The sequence below is a fragment of the Chelonia mydas genome, chromosome 1 (genome assembly GCF_015237465.2).
Source record: "Chelonia mydas isolate rCheMyd1 chromosome 1, rCheMyd1.pri.v2, whole genome shotgun sequence".
Taxonomy (NCBI): domain Eukaryota; kingdom Metazoa; phylum Chordata; order Testudines; family Cheloniidae; genus Chelonia; species Chelonia mydas.
In genome coordinates, this window is record NC_057849.1 from 254,474,721 (window position 1) to 254,496,768 (window position 22,048).

At 49.2% G+C, this 22,048-nt stretch overlaps 1 protein-coding gene across 2 annotated transcripts; it reads right to left on the bottom strand.

Moving 5' to 3' along the window:
• Window positions 1-3,253: 3,253 nt before the first annotated feature.
• Window positions 3,254-17,130, bottom strand: IL2RB (interleukin 2 receptor subunit beta). 2 transcript variants are annotated; one of them, XM_007062636.4, is made up of 10 exons: window positions 16,661-17,130; window positions 15,349-15,457; window positions 14,838-14,958; window positions 13,797-13,872; window positions 12,869-12,977; window positions 11,797-11,945; window positions 11,093-11,261; window positions 9,065-9,176; window positions 7,060-7,144; window positions 3,254-6,267 (listed from the first exon to the last, which is right to left on the bottom strand). In XM_007062636.4, the coding sequence occupies exons 2-10, from the start codon at window positions 15,428-15,430 to the stop codon at window positions 5,437-5,439; spliced, it is 1,734 nt and encodes a 577-aa protein (XP_007062698.2). In that variant the 5' UTR covers window positions 15,431-15,457; window positions 16,661-17,130; the 3' UTR covers window positions 3,254-5,436. The 2 variants fall into 2 exon arrangements, with proteins under 2 accessions (XP_007062698.2, XP_043398818.1); XM_043542883.1 differs by lacking the exon at window positions 16,661-17,130 and adding an exon at window positions 15,690-15,823.
• Between the last annotated feature and the right edge of the window lie 4,918 nt (window positions 17,131-22,048).

Here is a 22,048-nt window from a genome sequence, read left to right on the forward strand (position 1 = left end):
TGGAGATAAAAGGCACAAACGGCACTGAGAAGAAAAGGCTTGTTCAGACAGGGTAGGGTGGGGGACGCTCTTGCTGAAGGCAGTGGGCTGTACAAAGGTGGGACAATGGGAGGTGGCAGGGGCTAGCACTGTCCAAACTAATAGCACCGGTAAGAACTAGGCAAAGCTTTATACATGTCCCTCAGTCCTGTCCTGTAACGCTCCCTGCCACTCCAATTATCAGCCTCCCCCGTCCCTTCTTTGCCAATTCTCCTCACCCTCACCCTATAGCACCCACTGCTAATCCAACCCTTGGCTCCCACGCGGATTTGCCAATGCCCCTCGCTCCAGCTTGGCACATCCCATTTCTTTAGCCCCAGGCTCTCCATGCAGCTCTGACAATACATCTCACCTGACTCACCGTCTGGCATACAGTCCAGGGACCGCACCCTACATGCAGCCTTGTGCTCTGAAAATGTACCTCTTTTTTTTTTTTACCAGAAGTACCTACGCTTTAGCCATAAAGAAATAAAGGCCAAGGCAAATGGGGAGACAGTTATATCTTTTATTGGACCAACTTCTGTTGGTGAGAGAGACGAGCTTTAGAAGTTGGTCCAAGGAAAGATGTTACCTTACCCACCTCGTCTCTGTAATATCCTGGGGCCAACATGGCTACAACAAAGTAAATGGAGTCACCTCAGTGATAATCATTAGTGGAAATTCCCTCTTAGCCGACAGAGGTTACCTTGATATAGCTCTCCCTTGGTATTGTCACTAGTCTGTTATTAGCTGGTGAGGAATAGTCTTTCAGCAGGAAGTCAAGGGTTCAAATCTAGCCTCGGGCCAGCTGAGAATGAAATCTGTTACTATACAGTGTCTTTACCGCAGTTTTTAGTGGACAAGTACTCAGATCACCAAAACTATGTGTTTATTATACAACTCTGGTCACTGTACTATCTGAGCACCTCTCACCCATGAATGAAATTACCCTCCCTACAGCCTGGGACTCAGGGAAGGATCATTATCACCAACATTTTACAGATGGGAAACTGAGGAACAGAGAGACTAAGGGTAAACATTTTGAAAGTGCCTAACGGACTTAGAAGCCTAAGTCCCATTTTCAAAAGTGATTTACGGTCATATTTTTAAAGGCATTTAAGTGCCTAGCTGCCTTTCTAGGTGCCTAATACCTTTACATATCTGGCACTTGAGCCCCTAAGGGTAAAATTTTAGAAAACCCCTACATGACTTAGGAGCCTAAGTCTTATTGAAAGTAAATGGGATGTGGGCTCCTAGGTGCTTAAATTCTTTTTGAAAATGGGACTTAGGCGCCTACGTGATTTGGGTGCTTTTGAAAATTGTGCTCCAAGGTCACATGGGAAGTTTGTGACAGTGGGATTGAACCCAGATGTCCTGATTCCCAGGCCAGTGCCTTCAATACGAGATCATCCATCCTTCCTTCCAGAAAACTATTGCCTTGCCTTTGTTTATAGTCTTCGTAGAGAGGCCAAGTACTGAGTCCAGGCTAATGTCTACATTACAATTTATGTCGGCAGAAATTATGTTGCACAGGGGTGTGTAAACCATCTCACCGACATAAGGGCCAATGTGGACAGCAGTATGTCAGGAGGTGGTTTTATTATGCCAATGGGAGAGTTCTCTTCCATCAGCATAGCGCATCTTCACGAGACACGCTACTGCGGCACTGCTGGAGCACGGTATGTGTAGACATTAATCTAATCTAACCAATCTGAGTACCACATTCATCATTGTGGTATCTATGAATAAACCAAGAACACAGACCCAAAAGCAAATCTGACTTCAAAGGAGTTGCACCATCAAGGCTGAATTTGGCCCTGAATTACCACTTTCCCATGGTGCGGGATGGGGATTGGCTGTTGTGCAGTTCTCCGCAGGTCAGAAATGAGGTACATTGGTAGGGATGTCAGGGTAGTGTGTGTGCGTAAACCTGCATTGCTGCTATCTATGGTGTACCTGTGCTCCAGATAAATAGAGGACTCTTTCTCCAGGACTGCTGGCCCAGCACTTTTCACTGGTGCTGGAGTTCAATTTAATAAGGAAACTATAATTGATGGACACTGTCCTGTGTTGCACTTTTTCTCTGGCTTTGTCCATGCTACATTTGGATCAGCTGGGGGCCCTTTAGACCTTCATGGCACTTCCAAGGAGTCATCAGGACTCAGCAGAAAAGGGTCGTGAAGCAACTGGCAATGGCTCTTCTACGCCACAACTCAACTAATCTCATATCTGCAGCAACTTTAGACCACATGACCTGGCTTCCTGGAATAAAGGTCCAGTTATCTTCAGATCTTACGCTGAGCACTTCCTGCCACAACACGTCACACATTCACACCCCAGAGTGGCTGCTGTCTCACTTCTAGCAGCTTACATGCTTGAAAACCATCAGCATTTTCAGAAGTGGGAAAATGTTTAGCTGGCCAAGTGATTCTCCGTGGCCTGCGGCAGTTTCACTGCCAGCGATACTTCCTGAGTCTATCTGGAGGGGATCATAGTGACTAGGTTCTAAAATACAATTTACGTTACTTCTACCCTCCCTATCGCTGTCTGTGACTGAGGGTTAATTCCCCTGAAATGTCTTCCCCTTCCCCTGAAGCTGCTATCAATTACCCAGCTGTCTGTGACTGAAAACTATTCCTCCCGATGCCTCCTTTCTACTCCCTGAGCCCAGTGCTCAGCACCCGACTGTCTGTGAATGAGGGTTCATCCCCCTGAAACTGCTATCTGATCCCTACACTTGCTGTCCAAAGGGTCTAATTCAAAGCCCATTGAAGACAATGGGAGTCTTGACATTCTTTTAATAGAGTCATAGAGTATAAGGTAGCCAGAAGGGAGCACAATTAGTCTGACCTCCTGTATAGCCCCAATACCAGCCACACCCTCACATTAAACCCAACAACTGAAATTAGACCAAAGGATTGCAGCCCACAGGAGATTAGCTTTGGATCAGGCCCAACAGCTGAACTATCTATGAGTGAAGGACAATCCCCTAAAATACCTCCTTCTGCTCCCTGAGCCTAATCTACCAAGGCCCAACAATCTTTGGCTAAAGGCAAATTCCCTTTCCGCCCCCTGAACTCATTGTTTAAGCAGCAGACTATCTGTGACCAAGAGCTAACCCCCCTCATGCCGTCTTCCTGATCCCTGAACTGTGATCAAGAACTCACTTCCATCCAACCAGTAGCGTTTGTTAATATCCAAGTTCCCCTACCAAATGGCAATGAAAAATGTACTATTTTGAAACTGCATTCATTTTTATTTTTTTGACAAAAGGGCAGTTTTTTTGATACTCATTTTAGCAGCAAGAATGATTAAAAAGCTTATGAAGAAATACATAGGAACAGAGGAACCGCTATGGGATCATTGGCCATCTAAGCTAGCATTCAGCCTGGCAGTGCTTACTCTTTATGGTGCATCTTGAGAGCTTCCCAGAGCACAGTAAATACACTGGGCGGCCTTGTCCTCACTCAGCTGGGAAGCAGTTGTCTCTTCTTTATCCCCAGTCTCTCTGAGATGGTGGGACAACAGGCATCCTGAGACATGTGCAGTGGTTTAGAGAAAGTGATACAGGAAAGGGTTGGCTCTCTGCAACCTTCTCACTGCTAACCAGGCCAGGCTCCATTCTATTGCCATATCAGCAGCACTTTAATGACAAAATCAAACCCAATGGACACCCATTTATCTGACAAGCACAGCGTTCAATTTAAGAACTCAGGAGAATGAAAACTAGGTGAATAATTTTGGTGCTGGAACATGAGTACCAGGACAAAGAGGGAAACTCAACTCTAGTGTGGAAATGGGGAACGGTGAATTAAATTTGGGTGAATCTCGGAAGGTTTACAGAAGCGTCCTAAAGATCTGGATAAATTCCTCAAAAGTTTGGATGCTTACCCAAATTTATTTGGTTTGGAAATCTCATGTGAGAGAGATCAGGTCTTTTTAGCATGAGGTTGGTATTTCCCATGTCTAGACAGGTCTGGAAAGATGTCAAGAAAAAGATACAATAGATACAAAGGATGGTCAGAGGAATGGATGGACGGATACCATGGAACCAACATCACCAGTCTTCCCTCTATCCCCAACCTCCCTGGATTATTTCAGCACTTCTGCCCCAAATCAGAAAATATGGAGGCACTACAAAATGCTATCCAAACTTTTTTTGACCCAAATGAACGGACTGAGTTTTGGTTTTAGGCAAAGGTGAGGATCTGTAGTCATTTATCTGGAGCTGATTTATCTGCCTTTACTGCTAATTGGGGAATGATTCCCTCCAAACAAAGGAAGGAATGGGGATTACCAATTAGATGATTTCCACTTACTACAAGATGTGGGATGGACTCTTCTGCAATTATCTTAACATAGTCGAATGACAGAGTTTGGTTTGTAAGGCAAAGAGGCTTTTGATTTCATTGAAAGATTGCACCAAGAATGGGAAATGTTGTGCTCTATTTTATTGCTAGCATCTCGCTTGCTTCCCCCACACCTCATAAGATGGGGGAATTTTCCCCAGTATTTTTTGCCGATAGTAGGGATTGTTTTTTTTTATCACATCCCTTGCGTGACTTGACTCATTTCTGGCTTTGAATTGTCTTTGAAGACCCAAGCCCAAACCCAGATATCTGGTTGGGACCAAGCTGATTAGAATATTCACTTCACAAAGTCTGGAGTGGGAAGGATGCAGGAAATGAACTAAACCCCAGGCCAATCAGTAAGGACCATCCTTAACCCCTTCCATCACCCCCATCTTCAGCAGCCCCCAGCACTCACTAGCAGCTCACCAGCTCAAGTATTTCTACTCCCCTATAGATGCTTACATGCCCTGTAAATTGGTACTTGAGGAATGGAAAGTTTGGCTGCTCAGCCTCAGAGTTTGGTACTATCTTTAAGCTGAGTTGCAGAGCAATCCAATTTCTCTTTCTCCACTTGTCCTATGTACTTTAATAGTTGTAATGCCCCTTTCTGACTTTCTCAATTTCATCTCTATCCATCTGTCTACCCATTCATCTATCTAGTTCTCCTTCCATGGTATCCATGCAGCCACAGTATCTACCAAGATGTCAGCATACCCATGGTATTTTCTGTACCATGGAATCCATCCATGCACACATCTCTCTTCCTGAGCATCCTTTTTCTTAGGTTTTCATCCCTTCGTATGTTCACCCATCCCCAATCCAAAGATGATCTATTAGGGCCTTTACTTTCCCTTCAGGCTGTTGGTTTGGATCACGCTTGTTCCATGTGCCACTAAAGGTCCCATTCCCTTGCAACAGTGAAAAGTACAAGGGTCTCTCTCCACGCTAGTCAAAAGATAGGTCCCACTGGGTTTGTTAAAACTAATGTTCAACTTCTTGTTCTCTCAGACAGTTTGTCTGTTTGTCCATCCCTCCCTCCAAGCTCAGAAGGTTCTCGAGGCAGATCTTAGACCGAATGATGGTTGTATTGGCTTTGGAGCTCACTCAAAGATAGGTAGGCCCCAGTGTTTGGGACCTGGCTGGAGGAAGCTGTCCTGTGGAGATCATCAGTTTGACTTTGCCTCGGAGGCATGGGCTGAGAAAACAAAGAGCTAGCATCTGCCATAGTAGTAGTGGAACTGATTTCAGGGCCTGCGTCCCCAGCCTTTTCTGTGGTTTGAATGGCATCGTTGTCATGCAGCCCTGGGATACCTGAGAAGACCATGCCAGGCTTCTGTTGGGATTCAGAGAGCTGTAAAACTGTGACATTTCCATTCACCTTCTCATCCTGCTCCAATACCGATGCTGGGGATGAGCTCTCGGGTGACAGAAGAGCCTCAGGAAGTGCCCCAAGCCCATTGGTTATGTTCTGTATCTCTCCCACAAAGGAACTGTTCTGGAAACCTTGGTTTGCTTCGATGCAATGAAGAAATCCGGAGGAGAACAGTGGCAGGTCATTCTCCAGCATGCAGAGATCTGGGGAAGGGAGTGCTCCGTAGGAATCACCATCTTCACTGCCACTGCTCTTCCGGGCGAAAGGCTCGTAGGTGAAATACACCTGGCAGGGCTCAATCTCATAGGAGTCAGGGAGGTGGAAAAAGAAGTAGCCTTGGTTGGTGAAGCAGCTAGTCAGTGAGTGCCCGCTGGTTTCCGGGGGGGCACCAGAGGTGAGAAAAGCCTTGGGAAGGAGAAGCTGGGACTCCTGTTTCTCCTTCTGAATTATCTCTAGCTCTGAGATCTCTGGGGAGATACTGCTCATGCTGAAGAGAGACGTGGAAAATGGAGAGGAGAGCCATTTCTGAAGGGGAAGGAGGGGAAACACAGAAGAGATATTATTGTGTTCAAAGTGGCAGCAGTGTAACACTCTCACAACAGAGACACAGAGGCCTAGGGTCTCTTTTCCTTCATGCCCATGATGAATACACTCCAGACATCTCCCATACAGAATATACGCCCTTATCATCGCTCCTCTGGGATCTCCAGAGGGAATAGGTCCCTGGGGATCCCTCGCCAGGCACTGAGCCGTTTTAAAAGAAGGAACCAGCCTCAAGAGCTTTCCATGCGTGATCTCCATAAAAAAAGGGAGGAAGAAAAAGAAAGGGATCTAGAAATAGAGAAAGAGAGAGAGTAGCAGAGAAAAAGAGAGGAGTTGAAGGGAGAGAGAGGAAGAACATGACGAACAGCCAGAGGAGGGACTAGAGGAAGTGAAGAAGAAGGCATAGAAGCAGGATGGGATGGACTCCAAGAGCCTTGAGCTCTCCTATACTCCTGTGTGCTCTCTCAGCCCTTCCTGTCAGCAGAGCAGAGTGCTGAGGTTTTGTGGTTTGTACTTTCTTGGTTCTGTAATTAGAGATGCAGCAGCCAAGTGGCAGCTTATTTAGAAAGGTCAAAAATAAAACTAAAGCAAATCCCCCAGCAGCAACCAGTGCTGGAGGGTCCACTGATACACGCACACACTAGATCTGGGAGCCGGACATCCTTCCCATCCATCTGCAGCATGAGGGAGGCAGCCAGTCCTCTCCTTCTTTCCCTTCTCGTCCTTCTCTGACCCCCCTCCCACGAACAGCCCGCCTGCCCCTGGTCCCCGTACCTGAACGTCGCCTCTGTGCACAGTGCTCAGCGGGGGAAAGAACTTGTCTGGGTCTGGAATGTAAATCTTCAGCACCTTCTTAAGCCTTCACCAGAGAGAGAGAGAGAGAGAGAAGTGAACGTGATATGTAGACCTACTCTCTTCCAGGGGCCTGACCCTCTGCTCACTGGCACCAGTGTAAATGAATAATATTTCCACTAAAGTCACTGGAGTTATGCTGGTATAAAAATGGTGTAAGTAAGGGAGAACCAAGCCCCAGGGCTCTTTATCCCCCATCCCGCACCCGTAGCCTGAGAAAATCTCTGCATTTGCCGATGGATGTATTAGGGACACAGAAATTGAGAGAGAAAATGGCATTGCAAAAGCTATTTCCCTCAGCCCTATCCCCAGAGCTGATAATGTCGCCATTCACCAACATCCTTGCCTGCCTCTCCCTGTTGCCCAGGCCTGTCCATTCCTTTCATTAGCTGCCAAGCTGGGAGAGTCGCCATCTTTGGTCCAAGTTCCTGGTATGGTTTCCAAGGCCTGGTTGCCATGAGCTGATTGTGCCTCACTTGGTTGCCATCACAGCGATGCAGAGATTGCAGTGCCATCATGACATGGCAGCATGAGATGGCAACACCACAATCTCCGTGCTCTGTCATCAGGATTCAGCATGGCAGTGTTGTATGGCATTCACACTGCAGCACCACTTCATGACGCCTTACACCATCATGACATAACAAGCTACACTGGTATTGCCAGACCATACCAGAGCCAAGTCATCCTGTCTGCTTTTCCTGTCTCTCAAGGTGGCCAATACCGAATCCTTCAGATACTTAAAGGTCTCCTAATGCACCTTTACTGTGCAATAATCTATGGTGAGGGGAATTCCTCCTGACCCCCTTCAGCCTGTGCTCTGAAGCAGGAGGATTTGATAGTCCTTGTACATTTATACTAGCTTGCATCACTGCAGATGCTATTTTCATTCCTGCATGACTAATCCTTTTCTGCACAGCATTATCCTGCATCATTGAGTTCCACAGGTTAATTATACATTGCGGGAAGAGGATTAGCTGTGTTTATATGTGTTGTAAATGGAGTGCTCCCTTGCCCTTGCATTATGACACAGAGTAAACAGGAGAGGCCAGTTGGCTTTCTCTAGTCCCATAATCATTTTACACACTCCTAAAATCTTTCCTCCTCTGCAAATGAAATAGTCCCCCTCTGTAATCCATCTTTATAGGCAAGCACCTCCCCCCTCTGATATTTGGATTGCTTTTCCCTGTGCCTTTTTTTATGCTGCTGTGTCCCTTTCTGAAATGAGGTGACTAAAACTGAAACCATTTTCAATGTCCATGATGCTGTCAGGCTATTCTCTATATTATTGTACCGGGTACCCTTGTGCGGCACGTTCAGCATTGATTCAGAACAATATCAGGACAGAAATGATGGACAGGAAGAGGTTTAAATCAGCATGCCACCAAAAAAAGGTAGAACTATCCTGACTGCAGGGGCCTGTCACATGACCTATAATCAGAGGGTGAAATCCAAACCTTATGCAGTGGGCCTGCATGCAGTCCAAGCACGAGTCATGTCCCACTGTAGCACTGTTTTGAGAGATTAAGGGGTGCATGGGCCTTGTTCTGGTTCTTCTACACAAAGGTGAATTTCGCTAGAGGGTCAGATTTCTAAAGGTATTTAGGCACCTAACTCCTATTGATTTCAATGTGAATTCCTTTAAAAATATGGCCCAAAGAGAGAGTGTCCTGTGGCTATTTTGAGCTTGGTGATGTTATGACATCTCGCTGTGTCACAGTGTCTCAGCGTCATGGTGCAAACACTGAATTCCCTCACTGTCAGGGCGTCCCTTGCGACAATGCCAGTAGCAACCCAGAGAGGCAGAATGACTCAGCTCCAACTCAGACTAAGGAACTCTGGCCTCATCTAAGAGACAGAAAATGAGGACAGAAAGGCACACTGGGCTTGGAACAGGTCTGGAGGGGACCATTCATGTCCCTTTTACCTTTTCAATGGCTGTGAGGTGATGATCAAGACAATGATGACAACAACGAAGATGGTGCAGATGGTCCCCACAAGGGCTGGCATCGTAAGCTGGAGGTCCCCCGGGGGTAGTTCTGCAAGAGGAGAGAGAGAGTTACTGGAAAGAGCCAGCCAGAACAGAGGAAATGGGAACCCCAGTCACTCCAGTTGGGTTTTTTTCACTTCTGAACAAAGAGGTTTGAGATCCAGGTCAGATAAGTGGGTGACTGGCCTTTATGATTAGGAACAGATCTGAGCCCCCTCAGCCTTGCCAATGTACCTCACAGCTCACCTGCAGCCTCTCTCTGCTATTCCTGTCCTGGACTGCCACACAGCTGCAATGAGCATGCACTTCATCCTTGACCTGCCACCCCCCTGCTATTCCCTCTCCAGCATAGCTCTACAAATGCACCTCAGCTCCGTCCTGCCCCACTCCTGTTACTCTTCATCTTCTGTCCCCTCTGCCAGGGTGCCTCATTTTGGACCTGCCGAGCCCCCTGGAATAGGGGAAAGGGTGCAGAGGAGAGAAGAGGGAAGGGAGCAGTGGGACACCTTTGGAGAAGCTTCTCCCTCATGTCCTTGAGATGTTAATAAGATCCCTTTGTTTCCTCCACCTCGGGGAACTTTGGCTCCCAGTTGCCACGACAGCTAGTTGTAGTTGAATCTTTTTCACTGACATCATATGCTATCAAAGTTTGATTGCCACAGCAACACACTGCCCCTTCTAAACATAGCTGCTCTGTTTATATCACTACCTGCCTCAGCGTGGGGGGACCCACGAGCTGTCTACTTCCTGTGAAGAAACTAAAACTAAAAGGAGCCAAGGACTCACCAGACACTCCTGCTGGAGATGGGATTTGCCAAGGCTGCAGGCTGCACAGGCTTCTTGTGCTTTGGACCAGCAGGCCCTGCTCACCTGACCTGGGTCTAGGATTACAGGAAAGGCTCCTCTCAAGCTATTCCCCGTCTTTCTATTGTACTTTGATTTGTGCATCCCTCCACTCTCCTACTTTTCCTGCTCCCACATAACTCCAGCCCTTGTTGTCCCCTGTCCCCTCTGCCTCTCTCCCAGGGTCAGATTTAGAGGAAGGCGACCCAGGGGCGCCGGGCTTGGGGTGCTGTTTTTGTTGTTAGCGACAAAAGGGAAAATAGAATGTTTGAAGTAAAATGTTTCAGGTATTCCATATGTGGATTCATTTTTGACTGACCCCCTACAATGTTCTGGACCTTTGTAGAATCTCATGGAACATTCCAGACTTTCTGAGAACTACATTTTCCTTGAACATCCTAGAATGTTGTCAGCTGTGCCCTTGCGGGTATATAAGGGATGGGGCATCGCCAGTCAGTCAGTGAGATATAAGAACGAAGGGAAGTGATGTGAGATCCCAGCTGCGATACTGTGAACCTTGTTTTATTGTGTAATTGTGAAAGTCTACTTTTGTTTTAAGACTTGAAGAGAGTAAGTAGCGACTAATAAAGGACATATTTAATGAAACATCGGAGATATCTATCAAACCCCTACCTGTAGGTGTTATAATATAAAAGAATATATTGTTACTTCTTTTGAACTAAAGGACTAGAGTTAATAGTCTAAGGCTGTCACCACTGTAACACTAGTTAATACTGCCCCATCCAATGTTGGTGCACTGTTCAATTTCTTGACGTTAGTACACTTCAGTTATTCTTAAAATTAAAAAGTTTCTATAAGCTCAGAGGAAACAAATTTTTTTATTTGCTTATATATGGCATGAATAAATACAGATTTATAGATCCTAGCTTGCAAATTTATCATTTTATATGCCAGCGATAAATCATGCAGGCAAATCATGCATCAAAGTCATGATATGCCCTACACATTCAATAAAAAATAAGGTACGCAAAAGTTTAACAAAGGGGGGAGGGTGCACCAAAGACGCCCCTCGCCTGGGGCACCATTTGGACTAGGGTTGTCCCTGCTCTCTCCTCACCTATCTCCAAGCCCTGGCCTACCCACTCCTCTGAGTCTCATTACCTGAATATCCGCTATGATTAGTCCTCCATGCAAGTGTCTTGCTCCAGTTGCTCCACACGCCATATGCGTTTGGCTTCACGCGAACTGCAGCCTCATACTCTGAGTCTGGCGAAAGGTTCTCAAGCCTCACCCATTCCTGGTCCTGCTTGATAGAGAGGAGCATGGCAGTCTGGAATGGAGTAAAAGTTACAGAGTGATTGCTATGTTCTCCCATCCACAGTCTACACCATCACATCTCTCGGCTGTCCAATCAGAACAGAATTGGCTCGGGGCCTCTCCCAGCCAGCATATCCTATATCCAATGCTGTACCAGGAGGGCACTCCTTACCCACATCAAAGCCCCTCTGCTCCACAGTGGGAGGAGACCCGTTCTACCTTTTCCATCGCCGCAGTCTTCTCTGTCCCATACTGGGAGGACACCATTCTGATGCCTCTCATCCCAGCACTGGGCAGACTAGAACTTCCCTTTGCTTCCCTGCCGTCACCATACGCTGGCAGCGGATGATGCAGATAAAGCTGAAGTAGGAGTCACTGCCCCCTTTGGCCTCTCCTCTGAGGCAAGGGCATTGCAGCCGTCTGGGGAAGGGTCTAGAGCACAAGCGGGAATAGCAGGTTCTTTGCAGTAAGGCGGCTCTGTCCTCCTCCACTAGTTACAGGCCTGAGGCCCATCAGCAGGAGAAGCTAGTCTGGGATCCTGCACTCACCTCCCAGGGCTTTGTGCGATCTTTGCACAACACTTCAAATTCCCGTTTCTTTTTTAAGTAGTGAGAGGAAATAGGAATTCTCCAAGTTAAATTGTAGCTGGAGTCACTGGTGTTTACCACTTGGAGGTTGTCAGGTGGCCTCAGCTGTACTGGGGAGAGAAGAGTGAGAGAGGCGTTGGGACACACACCATGGGAAACAAAAGCAAACGCTACAATAGCGTTTTGCGCTCGCTCTCTCTCTCTCTCTGTTATGTGGCTTCATTGGCAGACACCCCTCTCCGGGGATGATCTCTGGGCCGTTCCACTGGGTGTGCGCATCTGTGAACCCACCCCAATCATTTGTCCCAAACAATTCATTTTGTGAAGGTTGTCTCTTTTCCTGTTCCCCAGGGCGCTCTGCTTCTGTCCCCATTGAAATAGATGGCAAAAGTCCCGATGACTTTAGTGGAACAGGATCAGAGTCAAGCAATCTGTAGTCTTGCTAGGATTTTTTCCCCCACTAACTACAGAGGGCCAGTTGCTCAGCTGGGGTAAATGGGCACTACCCCATTGCAGTCAGTAGTGCTGCATAGATTGACACCAGCAAAGGATCTAGCTCAACTTTTGCCACCAAAGGGCACAGCTTTAACAGATGAAGCTCTTATCCCCAGATCAATGCACCCCGGCTGGGGGCAGAGGGTGGTTGGTACCAAGCAGTATGTCAGAGCCGGTGCCCAGGGGAGCGGCAGTGCAATGCTGGAAGCAACAGGAGGAGGCATGGCGAATCTGTGGCAGGTAGGGTGACTAGACAGCAAATGTGAAAAATCGGGACAAGGGGTGGGGGGGTAATAGGAGCCTATATAAGAAAAAGACCCCAAAACTGGGACTGTCCCTATAAAATTGGGACATCTGGTCACCTAGTGGCATGGCGTGACCGAGTGAGCATACAGTGGCAGTGGGGCAGGGAGACGAGGCAAGCCTGAGATCAGGCATGGGGTAAACAGAAGGATGCCTGGGGAGGACAAGGTGGCACAGGGCACAGATCTAACCACAGATGGAAGCCTTGGAGGATCAAACACTGATTAACACTCACTGTTGTCCCATGGTTTGAATTCCTGCTGTTGCATCACAGTTGTCCAGTTTTCCCCAGTTTGGCAGGACACAGTCAGGTTAAGTGAGTCTGCAATAGTGAAGACCTGCCACTGCAGGGAAATTTGCTATTCGCATTACTAGTCCCCCCACTATGTATTGTTCACATTTCTAAGGCCTCTATCGTCACACGGATGTTAATGCACAACCATCATGCCTCCCATCCTAAGGCTCTCAAAGTGCTTTTCACATCTTAATAAGCAGGCAGATTAGCCCCACTGGGGAAACTGAGGGACAGAGATTAGATGAGTTAAATATTCAAGAAGTGTTATCTCTTTTTCCACAAGGGGTGGAGTGTAAAGCAGATTGAAGCTGGGTAGGGTTGGCAGGGGCTTCTCCTTAAGTACCATCGGTCCTGCAGGATGCAATAATCAGGTTGTGTCACAGCTTCTCTGCCTTTATGCCACAACAACGCAGCCTCAGAGAGCATCACCCTGTGAGTACACCCGGTCAGCACCTGGGGAGGCTGTGCTGGCATGCCTGCCATAACTCTGTGGGCACCGTAACAGCCCTGTGACCTCAGGCTGCAGGGCTCTGGACTGACCCATGGATACAGGCACTGGGGCCCGCGTAGTTCTTGATGGGCTGTGACTGGCGACGCAAGGAAGGGAGCTAAATACAACTATAATAACAGTGTGACACCTCCTGGGGTTTGTAGCAGATTGGCTGGGACGGTGACTGGATACTGACCTCTGTCAGGGGCCAGAGTATTAACCTCTTGGAACCCTGCCCCAAGTCAGGGGTCTGGAACCAGGAAATAAAGTTTTCTCTCATAGCAGCACTTCTGTGTGTCACACTGTTATTACAGTGATAACCCATATACCAATCACCCCCAGCCCCTTTTATTCGCCAGTACATTTCAGTTGGCTTACCTCAACAATGTCTTCACTGAAGGCTAGTTCACATCTCCTGGGTGCCATGCTAGGAAATTCACAACTCCTTAGATCCCTGTCAGAGAGAAGACCAGAATACTGCTGAGCTGGAGGGGCTTGTATGCATGTAATTATTTATTTAGATTGGAAATCATCACAGGCACCCATCCAAGGTATTAGGCACCCAGACATCCTTGCTACTCCAATACAACGGAATCCCAGCAGCATTAAACTAATGGTAACAGGAACTCAGCCAGCCACCTACAGAGACCCTTCACTGATGTGAGGAGCACACCCTCAGCCTCCCTCCAAAGCCCATCTCAAACAGATGTCTTTGGCAGCGTGCCCAGAAAGTCATCAGATTCCAAATATTATGGACCAGACGGGGGAAGTTGCAGAGTCCTGGTGCTCTCACAGGCAAAACCCTGCCAGCCACCCACTCTGTTTTATGCCCAGCACCGCTGTGGCAGCTGCTGCAAGAGGAACTGTCTCCTGAATCCCTCCCCAGTGCTGCTGGGAGCACTGAGAAGGTGAACCACATTGTCCCTCCTACACACCCTGCAAGGCACTACTGCAAGAGGAGGGGAGGAGATGGAGTCAAACTGCTGCTCTACTCAGTGGGAGTCCTCTAGCCACTGCCACCTGCCTCTCTCCCCACCGGTACTGACCTGCCCAGTTCCTCACCCAGCTCAGAGTTCAAAGACCTAGTACTGGGCCGGCGCCTGGAGCCCGTTTGCTCTGACCCACTGTCCCCATGCAAGGAAAACTTGCTCTGCTTTCCACCCCACACATCAGCCCTGGCGAGCCCACTACCACAGTGGACACACCCATGCAGTCTCAGGAAAGCCACCAGCAGTCCGTGGAGACCCACCAACCACAAGAACCAAAGCGGACCTGTTCCTCAAATGAGCACCCACCTAACCATCAAAGGGGGTCTGGCTCCTCACCTGACCAACAACCCCATAGCTATAGACCACCGAGCCAAGATGATAATTAGAGCCTGACATTCACTGGCTTTGCTAAATAATTTCAGCCACGTACCTCTCCTCAGTGTGAAACAAAGCATCAAGTTGGCACAGTGCTTCTGTGTCATTCCTGTCTGGAGCCCAGGTGCAAAAAAGAGTCGCCCGCGAGTCATAAAAACAAGTTAGATTTGAGGGTGCTATGAATGGAGAAAAGATGGCATTACATCAATCCTGTCATGACAAAGGCATTAAGCATTAATGATCATTTCACCCAGTTCCATGCAGTGCCCAATTCATAGGCTGGCTAGTGCCCTGAAGAAACATCCAAGAAACACCTCCAAACAAGAATGGAAGAAACCTATGGCCCTTCTCACTTCTTCAATGCCCCAAAATGAAGAACCCCCAATAGGAACATGTATATTGCGTCGCTCTTGTGCTGCTTTGCCTTAGTGCTTCCTGCCCTGTTGCAAGACATGGACAAACCTTCAAATTTCAGTGATCTTCCCATATCACATAAGGATAAATAATGTCCCCACCGGCACACCTCCCTAATTCTCCTGCTGGGACATAGGAGGACATTTTCTTACCCTGAGTGATTTTTGATGCCAGTGAAACATCTAGAAGGATGGACAGCCAGAGGCAAAGCAGAAGGGGAGGAGAAGGCTTCATCTCTGCCGTACACAGGAGGGGCTCGCACTGGAAGAGAGAAGAAGACACACACCCCAGCACAGGTGAGGATGACAAAGTTCCACACTTCTCTGTGGAGGTGGTCCCTGCAGTAATCTTCTCCCTTGGTGCTATTACCAGGAGTCTGAGGCACTTCCAAGGTCTGCCCCCAACTGAAGCTCTACATACACCCCAAGCTGCCCACACCTGATGCCCAGATTAAATCCCACTCAACAGATTGCACCTATCTCCATAATCTGACCTGTCTCCTTCCTTGTGTGCTTTGCTCCGCAGTGAAACACTTTGCAATGCTAGCATTTAAATTGATAACGAAGTCAATGCCTTCTTGAAATGAATATGAAAGCACACCACTCAGAGCTGTTGTTTCAGGGAGGCTGCTGACTCAGGCAGACAGTACTGCCGGAGTCGCACCCAGTTTACATTATGAAGGGGTTTCTTTTCAACCCTAAGCACTAGCGACTTCAGGGAGTGGTTGTAGTTAATTAGCTGCGGGGTCAGGGGCCTTCTGGGTGGTCGGGAGTGTTAGTGGAGGGGCTAGGGATTAGTGGACGGAGTCTGAAGAACCTGACTGGGATAGGGAAAATTAGGATCATAGAAAGGATTTCATGTTCGGTAAATCTAGGTTTCAACATACTGACACACCCCGGGTCTCCATGTTTGGACAGTCCTGAGCTACACCCCACGCATAGCTCCAAGGATGGGCCCCACCCAGCGCTGCCTCGGAAGGAGCATTCGCTCTCCATATCCGTACCGTCCCAGGCTTCACCCACACTCATGCAGCTCCTCCAATGGCACCCCATTTTGCCCAGGGTGGTGGCAGGGGGAATAGCCCTCTATGTGCTCGAAAGGGGAGCCCTGGGTTGGTTGTACAAAACGAGGCGGTGTCTTGAGCAAACCCCGGACCCTTGTGGGAGGGGGCAGGACCTGTGATGGCTTGCCAGAGGGCTGCCATGGGGCACGGTCAGATTCCAGTTCTGATAAAAGATTTCAGTTCAGAGAAAGAGAGCAAACAAACAACAACCATCCTGTTCTTGGGAAATGTGGGGCATGATGAGAGAAGGAGGGATGTGGAAACAGAGAGAGAGAGAGACAGAGATAAATAAGATCAGACCTGGCCAATAGCTAGAAAAATGTGTCAGACTGAAACTCCTTCCAAGAAGCTTCTCAGTTCAGCCACCCCCGTGTGGGAGCTGCTTGACATCGCCCCATTACCTTCCTATGCGATGGCCTCCTTAGCTGTGCAGTCGTGCCAGAGATGGCCCTCGGGGACTGGACCAGTCCGTCCAGTGGAGCTCAGGCGCCGGCCTTCAAATGGCAAGAGGTGGGGTGGGGCAAGGGTGGCTTCCAGTTCAGCACATGGCACTGCTAGTGGGAATAGACAGGGGCCGGAGCCGGGCAGTTCTGCAAGCACAAAGGGCTTGCCAGCTATCTGTCGTTTCTTCCCCTTGAGCACAGGAAGCTGCATCTAGCTTGCCCCGTCAAAGTGAGACTAAGCTCCGGAGTCCCGAAATGGCTAGCGAGGCCGAGAATAAAAAGCCCCAAACCACGTCCACTTCCTGACGGTAAAGGTGATGAGAGGGGGTGGGAAGGAATCAGGTATGAGGCTGCAGCGCTAGGCTGAATTGGAGACTGGTCTGTGCGCAGTGCTACGCAAAGATATATCTCTGGGTGCGTGCCCCCTGCACACAAACACGCCCACAGTGACACGTGGACATGCTGATATTGGTTTAAGACTAGTTACACTGGGTTTGCTTGCCCCTACACATACCCAATACCAAACCCGATATAAGCCAGGTGTAAACTGATTTAAAAGCAACCCCACACGCACACGTTGCACCAGCTTCCCTAAATCAGTTTGAAATCACGCCTGTAGTTCAGCCAGTGCAACTTTGTGTGTCTAGAGGGCCTCAGAAACAACCTCCCCACTCACACACACAGTCGCACCACACGCAAATACACCCTTCCCGCACACACAACTCCTCTGCCCACACGCCCCTCACACAAACAAACAGACCCCTTGCCCCACAGAAATAATGATGGTTGGCTCTGTGCGTCTACACTGGCTGCTACCTGAGGGGCTCAGTTAATTAATCCACACAACACAACCATGAGGCAAGGATAAGACCCATTTTACAGATGGCCCGGAGAGGTTATGAAGCAACTTGCTCACTCAACAGGTACGGGGGTAGTGCCAGGAATAGAACCCCAGGAGTCCTGGCTCCTTCTCCTCTGTAGTGACCAGAGCAGAAGGCTCCTTTCACACTACAGCCCTCACAGAGATGACTCCTTAAGATTCACTCATGCACATTTTCACAACACCCAGATATTGCCTCCACCCCACACTACACACCCAGATAGACACAAACGCAACCCGATTCTCAAACTCCCCACACTTCACAACAAGCACCGGCACACACACATCCCCCGACACCCACTCCTCCCCCCCGTCCCTCATACACACAAATAGCATTCTCTGAAGTACAGCAGATCACATTTCCTGTCTGGTTAGGGCTGCACAAACATGGCCCATGGTGTTGGAGCCTAGCTGCGGCATGTCTGCAGTGATCACTGAGCTGAACACTCCCTGCGTCCAGGCCTCGGCACCTCTGAGGTGTTAGCACAGGTCCAGCAGAAGGTTTTGCTGAGCGGAGGGGTCTGGGAGATGAACCCTAAGTCGCAGAGAGCTCCAGGATGGGCAATTTCAGAGAGCAGAATGCGGGGATGTTGTGGGACTGGCCCTCTGCGACGGCCAACCTGGACAAGTGGGTTCAGGGAGTGCTGGGGAGAGGGTTAGCTCTTTGTCACAGACAGGCCAGCACAGAAAGTGGGCATGAGAGAGGTTAGATCTCAAATACAGAGAATCCAGGAGTAAGACAGTGGTTTGAGGGAATGGGAACGGTTATTTTTACAGAGATTGCAGTTGAGGGCTGTGTGGGGTGTAACTCCCCACATGAATCCTGAGAGGGTAAATTAAGCCCAGCAGGAACAGGAGGGGCTTGTATAAAGCCAGCTGCTGGAAAAGGCTGCAGTCACTCCCCAGGAGAAGGGAGGAGTGTTTGGAGGCTGCAGAGCCATGTAGCCTGCAGTAGCTCCCTGGGAGCAGGGAGTGGTGAAGCTGGCTGACCCAGCAAAGGAAGGTTAGGAAAGGGATCAGGGAAAGGCAGTAAGGTCTAAGAGGGAACAGATCTTAGCTGCTGGCTAGAGAGTCCCTGAGCCGGAACCCAGAGTAGAGGATGGGCCCAGTTTCCCCGACCAGACACTGAGGGAGTGGCACATTGGGGCAGTGAAAGGGAAGACTGCCTGAGACTGCTCGGGAGAAGGGACTTTGATACCCCAGAAGGGGAAAACATGTAAAATGACCTGGCCGGAGGGCTAAGTTATGAAGAAGAAGCAGCAGCTTGTGGAGCGAGAGAGGGGCCGCAAACCCAAAGAGAAAGGCGGAGGATGGGAAGGGGCATCAACCTTGCAAGCTATTCCCCAGAGTGACCAGGAGGAGGCGCCATCCTAGCAGGGCGTGGAGCACCCTGTCACAGGGGCTCGAGGGCACCATTTCACACAAAGCATTACAGTCCAGACACCAAGGAAGCATCAAGCTCCTGGTCAAAATGCTGCAGTAGAGAACACAACACATCAGCCTCCAATAGAGACAATCTGCTGTGAATGCCATGGGTCGCAGCGCCCTGCTCCATATAATCTGGAAGTGCAAAGGGGCCATAACAGGACATAAACGTGGTATTCCTGAGCCAGGGAAATCTCTGCATGGCATAGGCAGACAAAGAATCCGGCCAGCTACACCCTAGTGGAGAGGGTGTAGCCAAGGAGTGGGTGTGCGGGCTAAGTGCTACTACATTCCAGCAAGCCCTAGCTCAAGGGTGGCCAACCTGTGGCTCCGGAGCCCCATGCGGCTCTTCAGCAGTTAATACGCAGCTCCTTGTAGAGGCACCGACTCCGGGGCTGGAGCTACAGGCACCAACTTTCCAATGTGCTGGGGTGCTCCCTGCTTAACCCCTGGCTCTGCCACAGGCCCTGCCCCCACTCCCCCCTTCCCTCCCCGTCCCCTGATCCTGGCGTGCCCTCGCTCCTCTCCCTTCCCCCCACAGCCTCCTGCATGCCATGAAACAGCTGACTGGGAGGTGCGGGGAGGAAGGGGGAGGTGCTGATCAGCGGGGCTGCCGGTGGGCGGGAGGCGCTGGGAGCTGGGGTAGGGGGGAACTGATGCGGGGCTGCTGACGTATTACTGTGGGTCTTTGGCAATGTACATTGGTAAATTCTGGCTTCTTCTCAGGCTCAGGTTGGCCACCCTGATGCAGCTAGTGTAATGGCCACTTGGGGACTGTAACCAGCCAGAATAAATTAGACTAGCCTACTCTAGGGGCTGAATTGCCCTGGAAATTGAGAAAGGACAAAGCTAGGGTGGAGAGCCCTTAATTATAATCAAATACTTTCAATATTTATAGTGCGGATGCCGAAACTCTTTCCCCACTTGGAGGGCTTCTGTTTGCACCAGTCGTAGTGAAATGGCCAGCATACCTGTGCTGCCCTGGTGAGGGTTACCAACCCTCCACGGTTGTCTGGGAGTCTCCAGGAATTACAGATTAATCTTTCATTTAAAATCACATCATGTGATGAAACTTCCAGGAATAGATCCAACCAAAATTGGCAACCCTAGCCCTGGAGTAAAGCAGTGTTCCCTCGGCACAACTTATCCTGCCTACATTAGCGATTTTGTAACAGTGTCATTTACATTGGTGCAAAAATCCGTAATGCGGACAAGCCCCATGCAGCAGCCTACTCTGTGATTAGTTCGCTGGGTTTCAAGGGGACTGCCTGCAGACAAAGGTACTACTCGGTGGGAATAAAGGTAATGGAGCCAGGTCCTATGTGTTTGGACAGCACTGCAGCCAGGGCCATCCCTAGCTATTCTGGGGCCCTACGCAGCCCCCCCGCCCCCCCCCGGCAGGCCTCTGCGAGGGTGGGGGAGCTGGCTTGGGGGGCAGGGAGTAACCACCCCCCAGCACTCACCGGCAGCGTGGCTGGGGCTGGGTCCCTGCACTTCCTGCCGCCAGTGAGTGCGTGCCTGGCCCTGCTGCGCTCCTCAGGGGCAGGAAGAGGCGGGGGTGGGAAGAGGTGGGGCAGGGGGGGCTTTGGGGAAGGGGTGGAGTGGGGGCGAGGTGGGGGCAGAACAGGGGAGGGGCAGGGCTGGGGGGCCTGGGGAAGAGGCGGGGCAGGGGCTGGAGCAGCACGCTGCTGCGCCGGACACCTGGAAATCTGGTGCCCCAAGTTTCCTGGTGCCCTATGCAGCTGCGTACTTTGCGTATGGGTAGGGACGGCCCTGATCGCCGCTTTTTCAGTAGCAAAACCTCTTGCTAAACTTGCAATGCAGCATTTATTATACTCATCCTCTCCCCCAGTTCCCTTTCAGGTTGGGCCTGCTCTCGGCCCAAATATCAATCGCTCTGGAAAGTTGGAGCTCACAGCAATTTAAGCGAGTTGGCCGAAAAACCCCTTTTTCCTCTTTCCAAACAATGCATACAATGTTAGCTGAGCACAGATGAGGCCAAGCAGAAGGGTAAGACATCCAACTTCACGGGCAGTTAGTCCTCCATGAGGAGCACCTGCTGGGATGGCTGAAAAAAATACATAGAAAGTCACTCTTGCGCATGCATAGTACAAGAATTGAATCAGCTCCACCGTGGGCATTGTTCCATTGCCTTCAATTAGCTGCATTTGATTCACACCAGCTGAGGATCAGGCCCATTACCTTTGGTTGTTAGTTACATCATTTCCTATGAAATTGCGCTAGTGAAGCTACGGGATGTTTTTTTGTGAAGCTGAGCAACACTCCCATCCTCACAGAGCCCCAGTGAAGATGTTCTCCTTTTGGTTTCTTTTCTGTCTTTAAAACAGATTATCAGAAACGGGAATTCAATACAAAAAACCTTTGTTAATGCAACATCAAGGCTTCATATTTGAACATAGACGTGCAAAAAGTTGAGGTTCAGATTGGATGTATCAATGGGGCCTTTCCCTACTTAAGGGTGAAGCACAGTTGTTCGTTAAAAGCCTGATTTTGATTCCCCCTTCTCCTACCTGACTGAAACAAACCAACCCCCCTGAAATTTCACATGCACAATCACATGTCAGTGTAGAATTTCTCTGGAATGAGAAATCATTTGCGTGGTATGAGAGTGCAGAAAATTGCGTGCAAATCATTTGTGTGGAATTATTCTGTTCTGGGTGGTTGTTGGCTCATCATATCATAAAAAATGGTTTGGCCTAGAAACTCTGCGTTTGTTTTCTTCTGTTGCCCTTGTGGAGGACCGAAGCCCTGGGCTATTTTTGGAGACGTTGAGTATGGTTTATTAACAATATCATCTACAGTGAGGTTCGTATGGCGGGCATGCCATTGGTGCATGACCATCACCATGTATCTTGGAGGAGAAGCTGGAAGTGTGAAGGACTCCTGAGCCTTCCTCCCACCCAAAAGCATTAGTGAGGTCTCTCGACACCCCTGGGGTTAGTTTTGGTACCTTCCAAAGAATGGGGTTTTTTTAAGTGTAACCTTTACTTTGAATTTCCTGTCTTTCAGACATTTACATT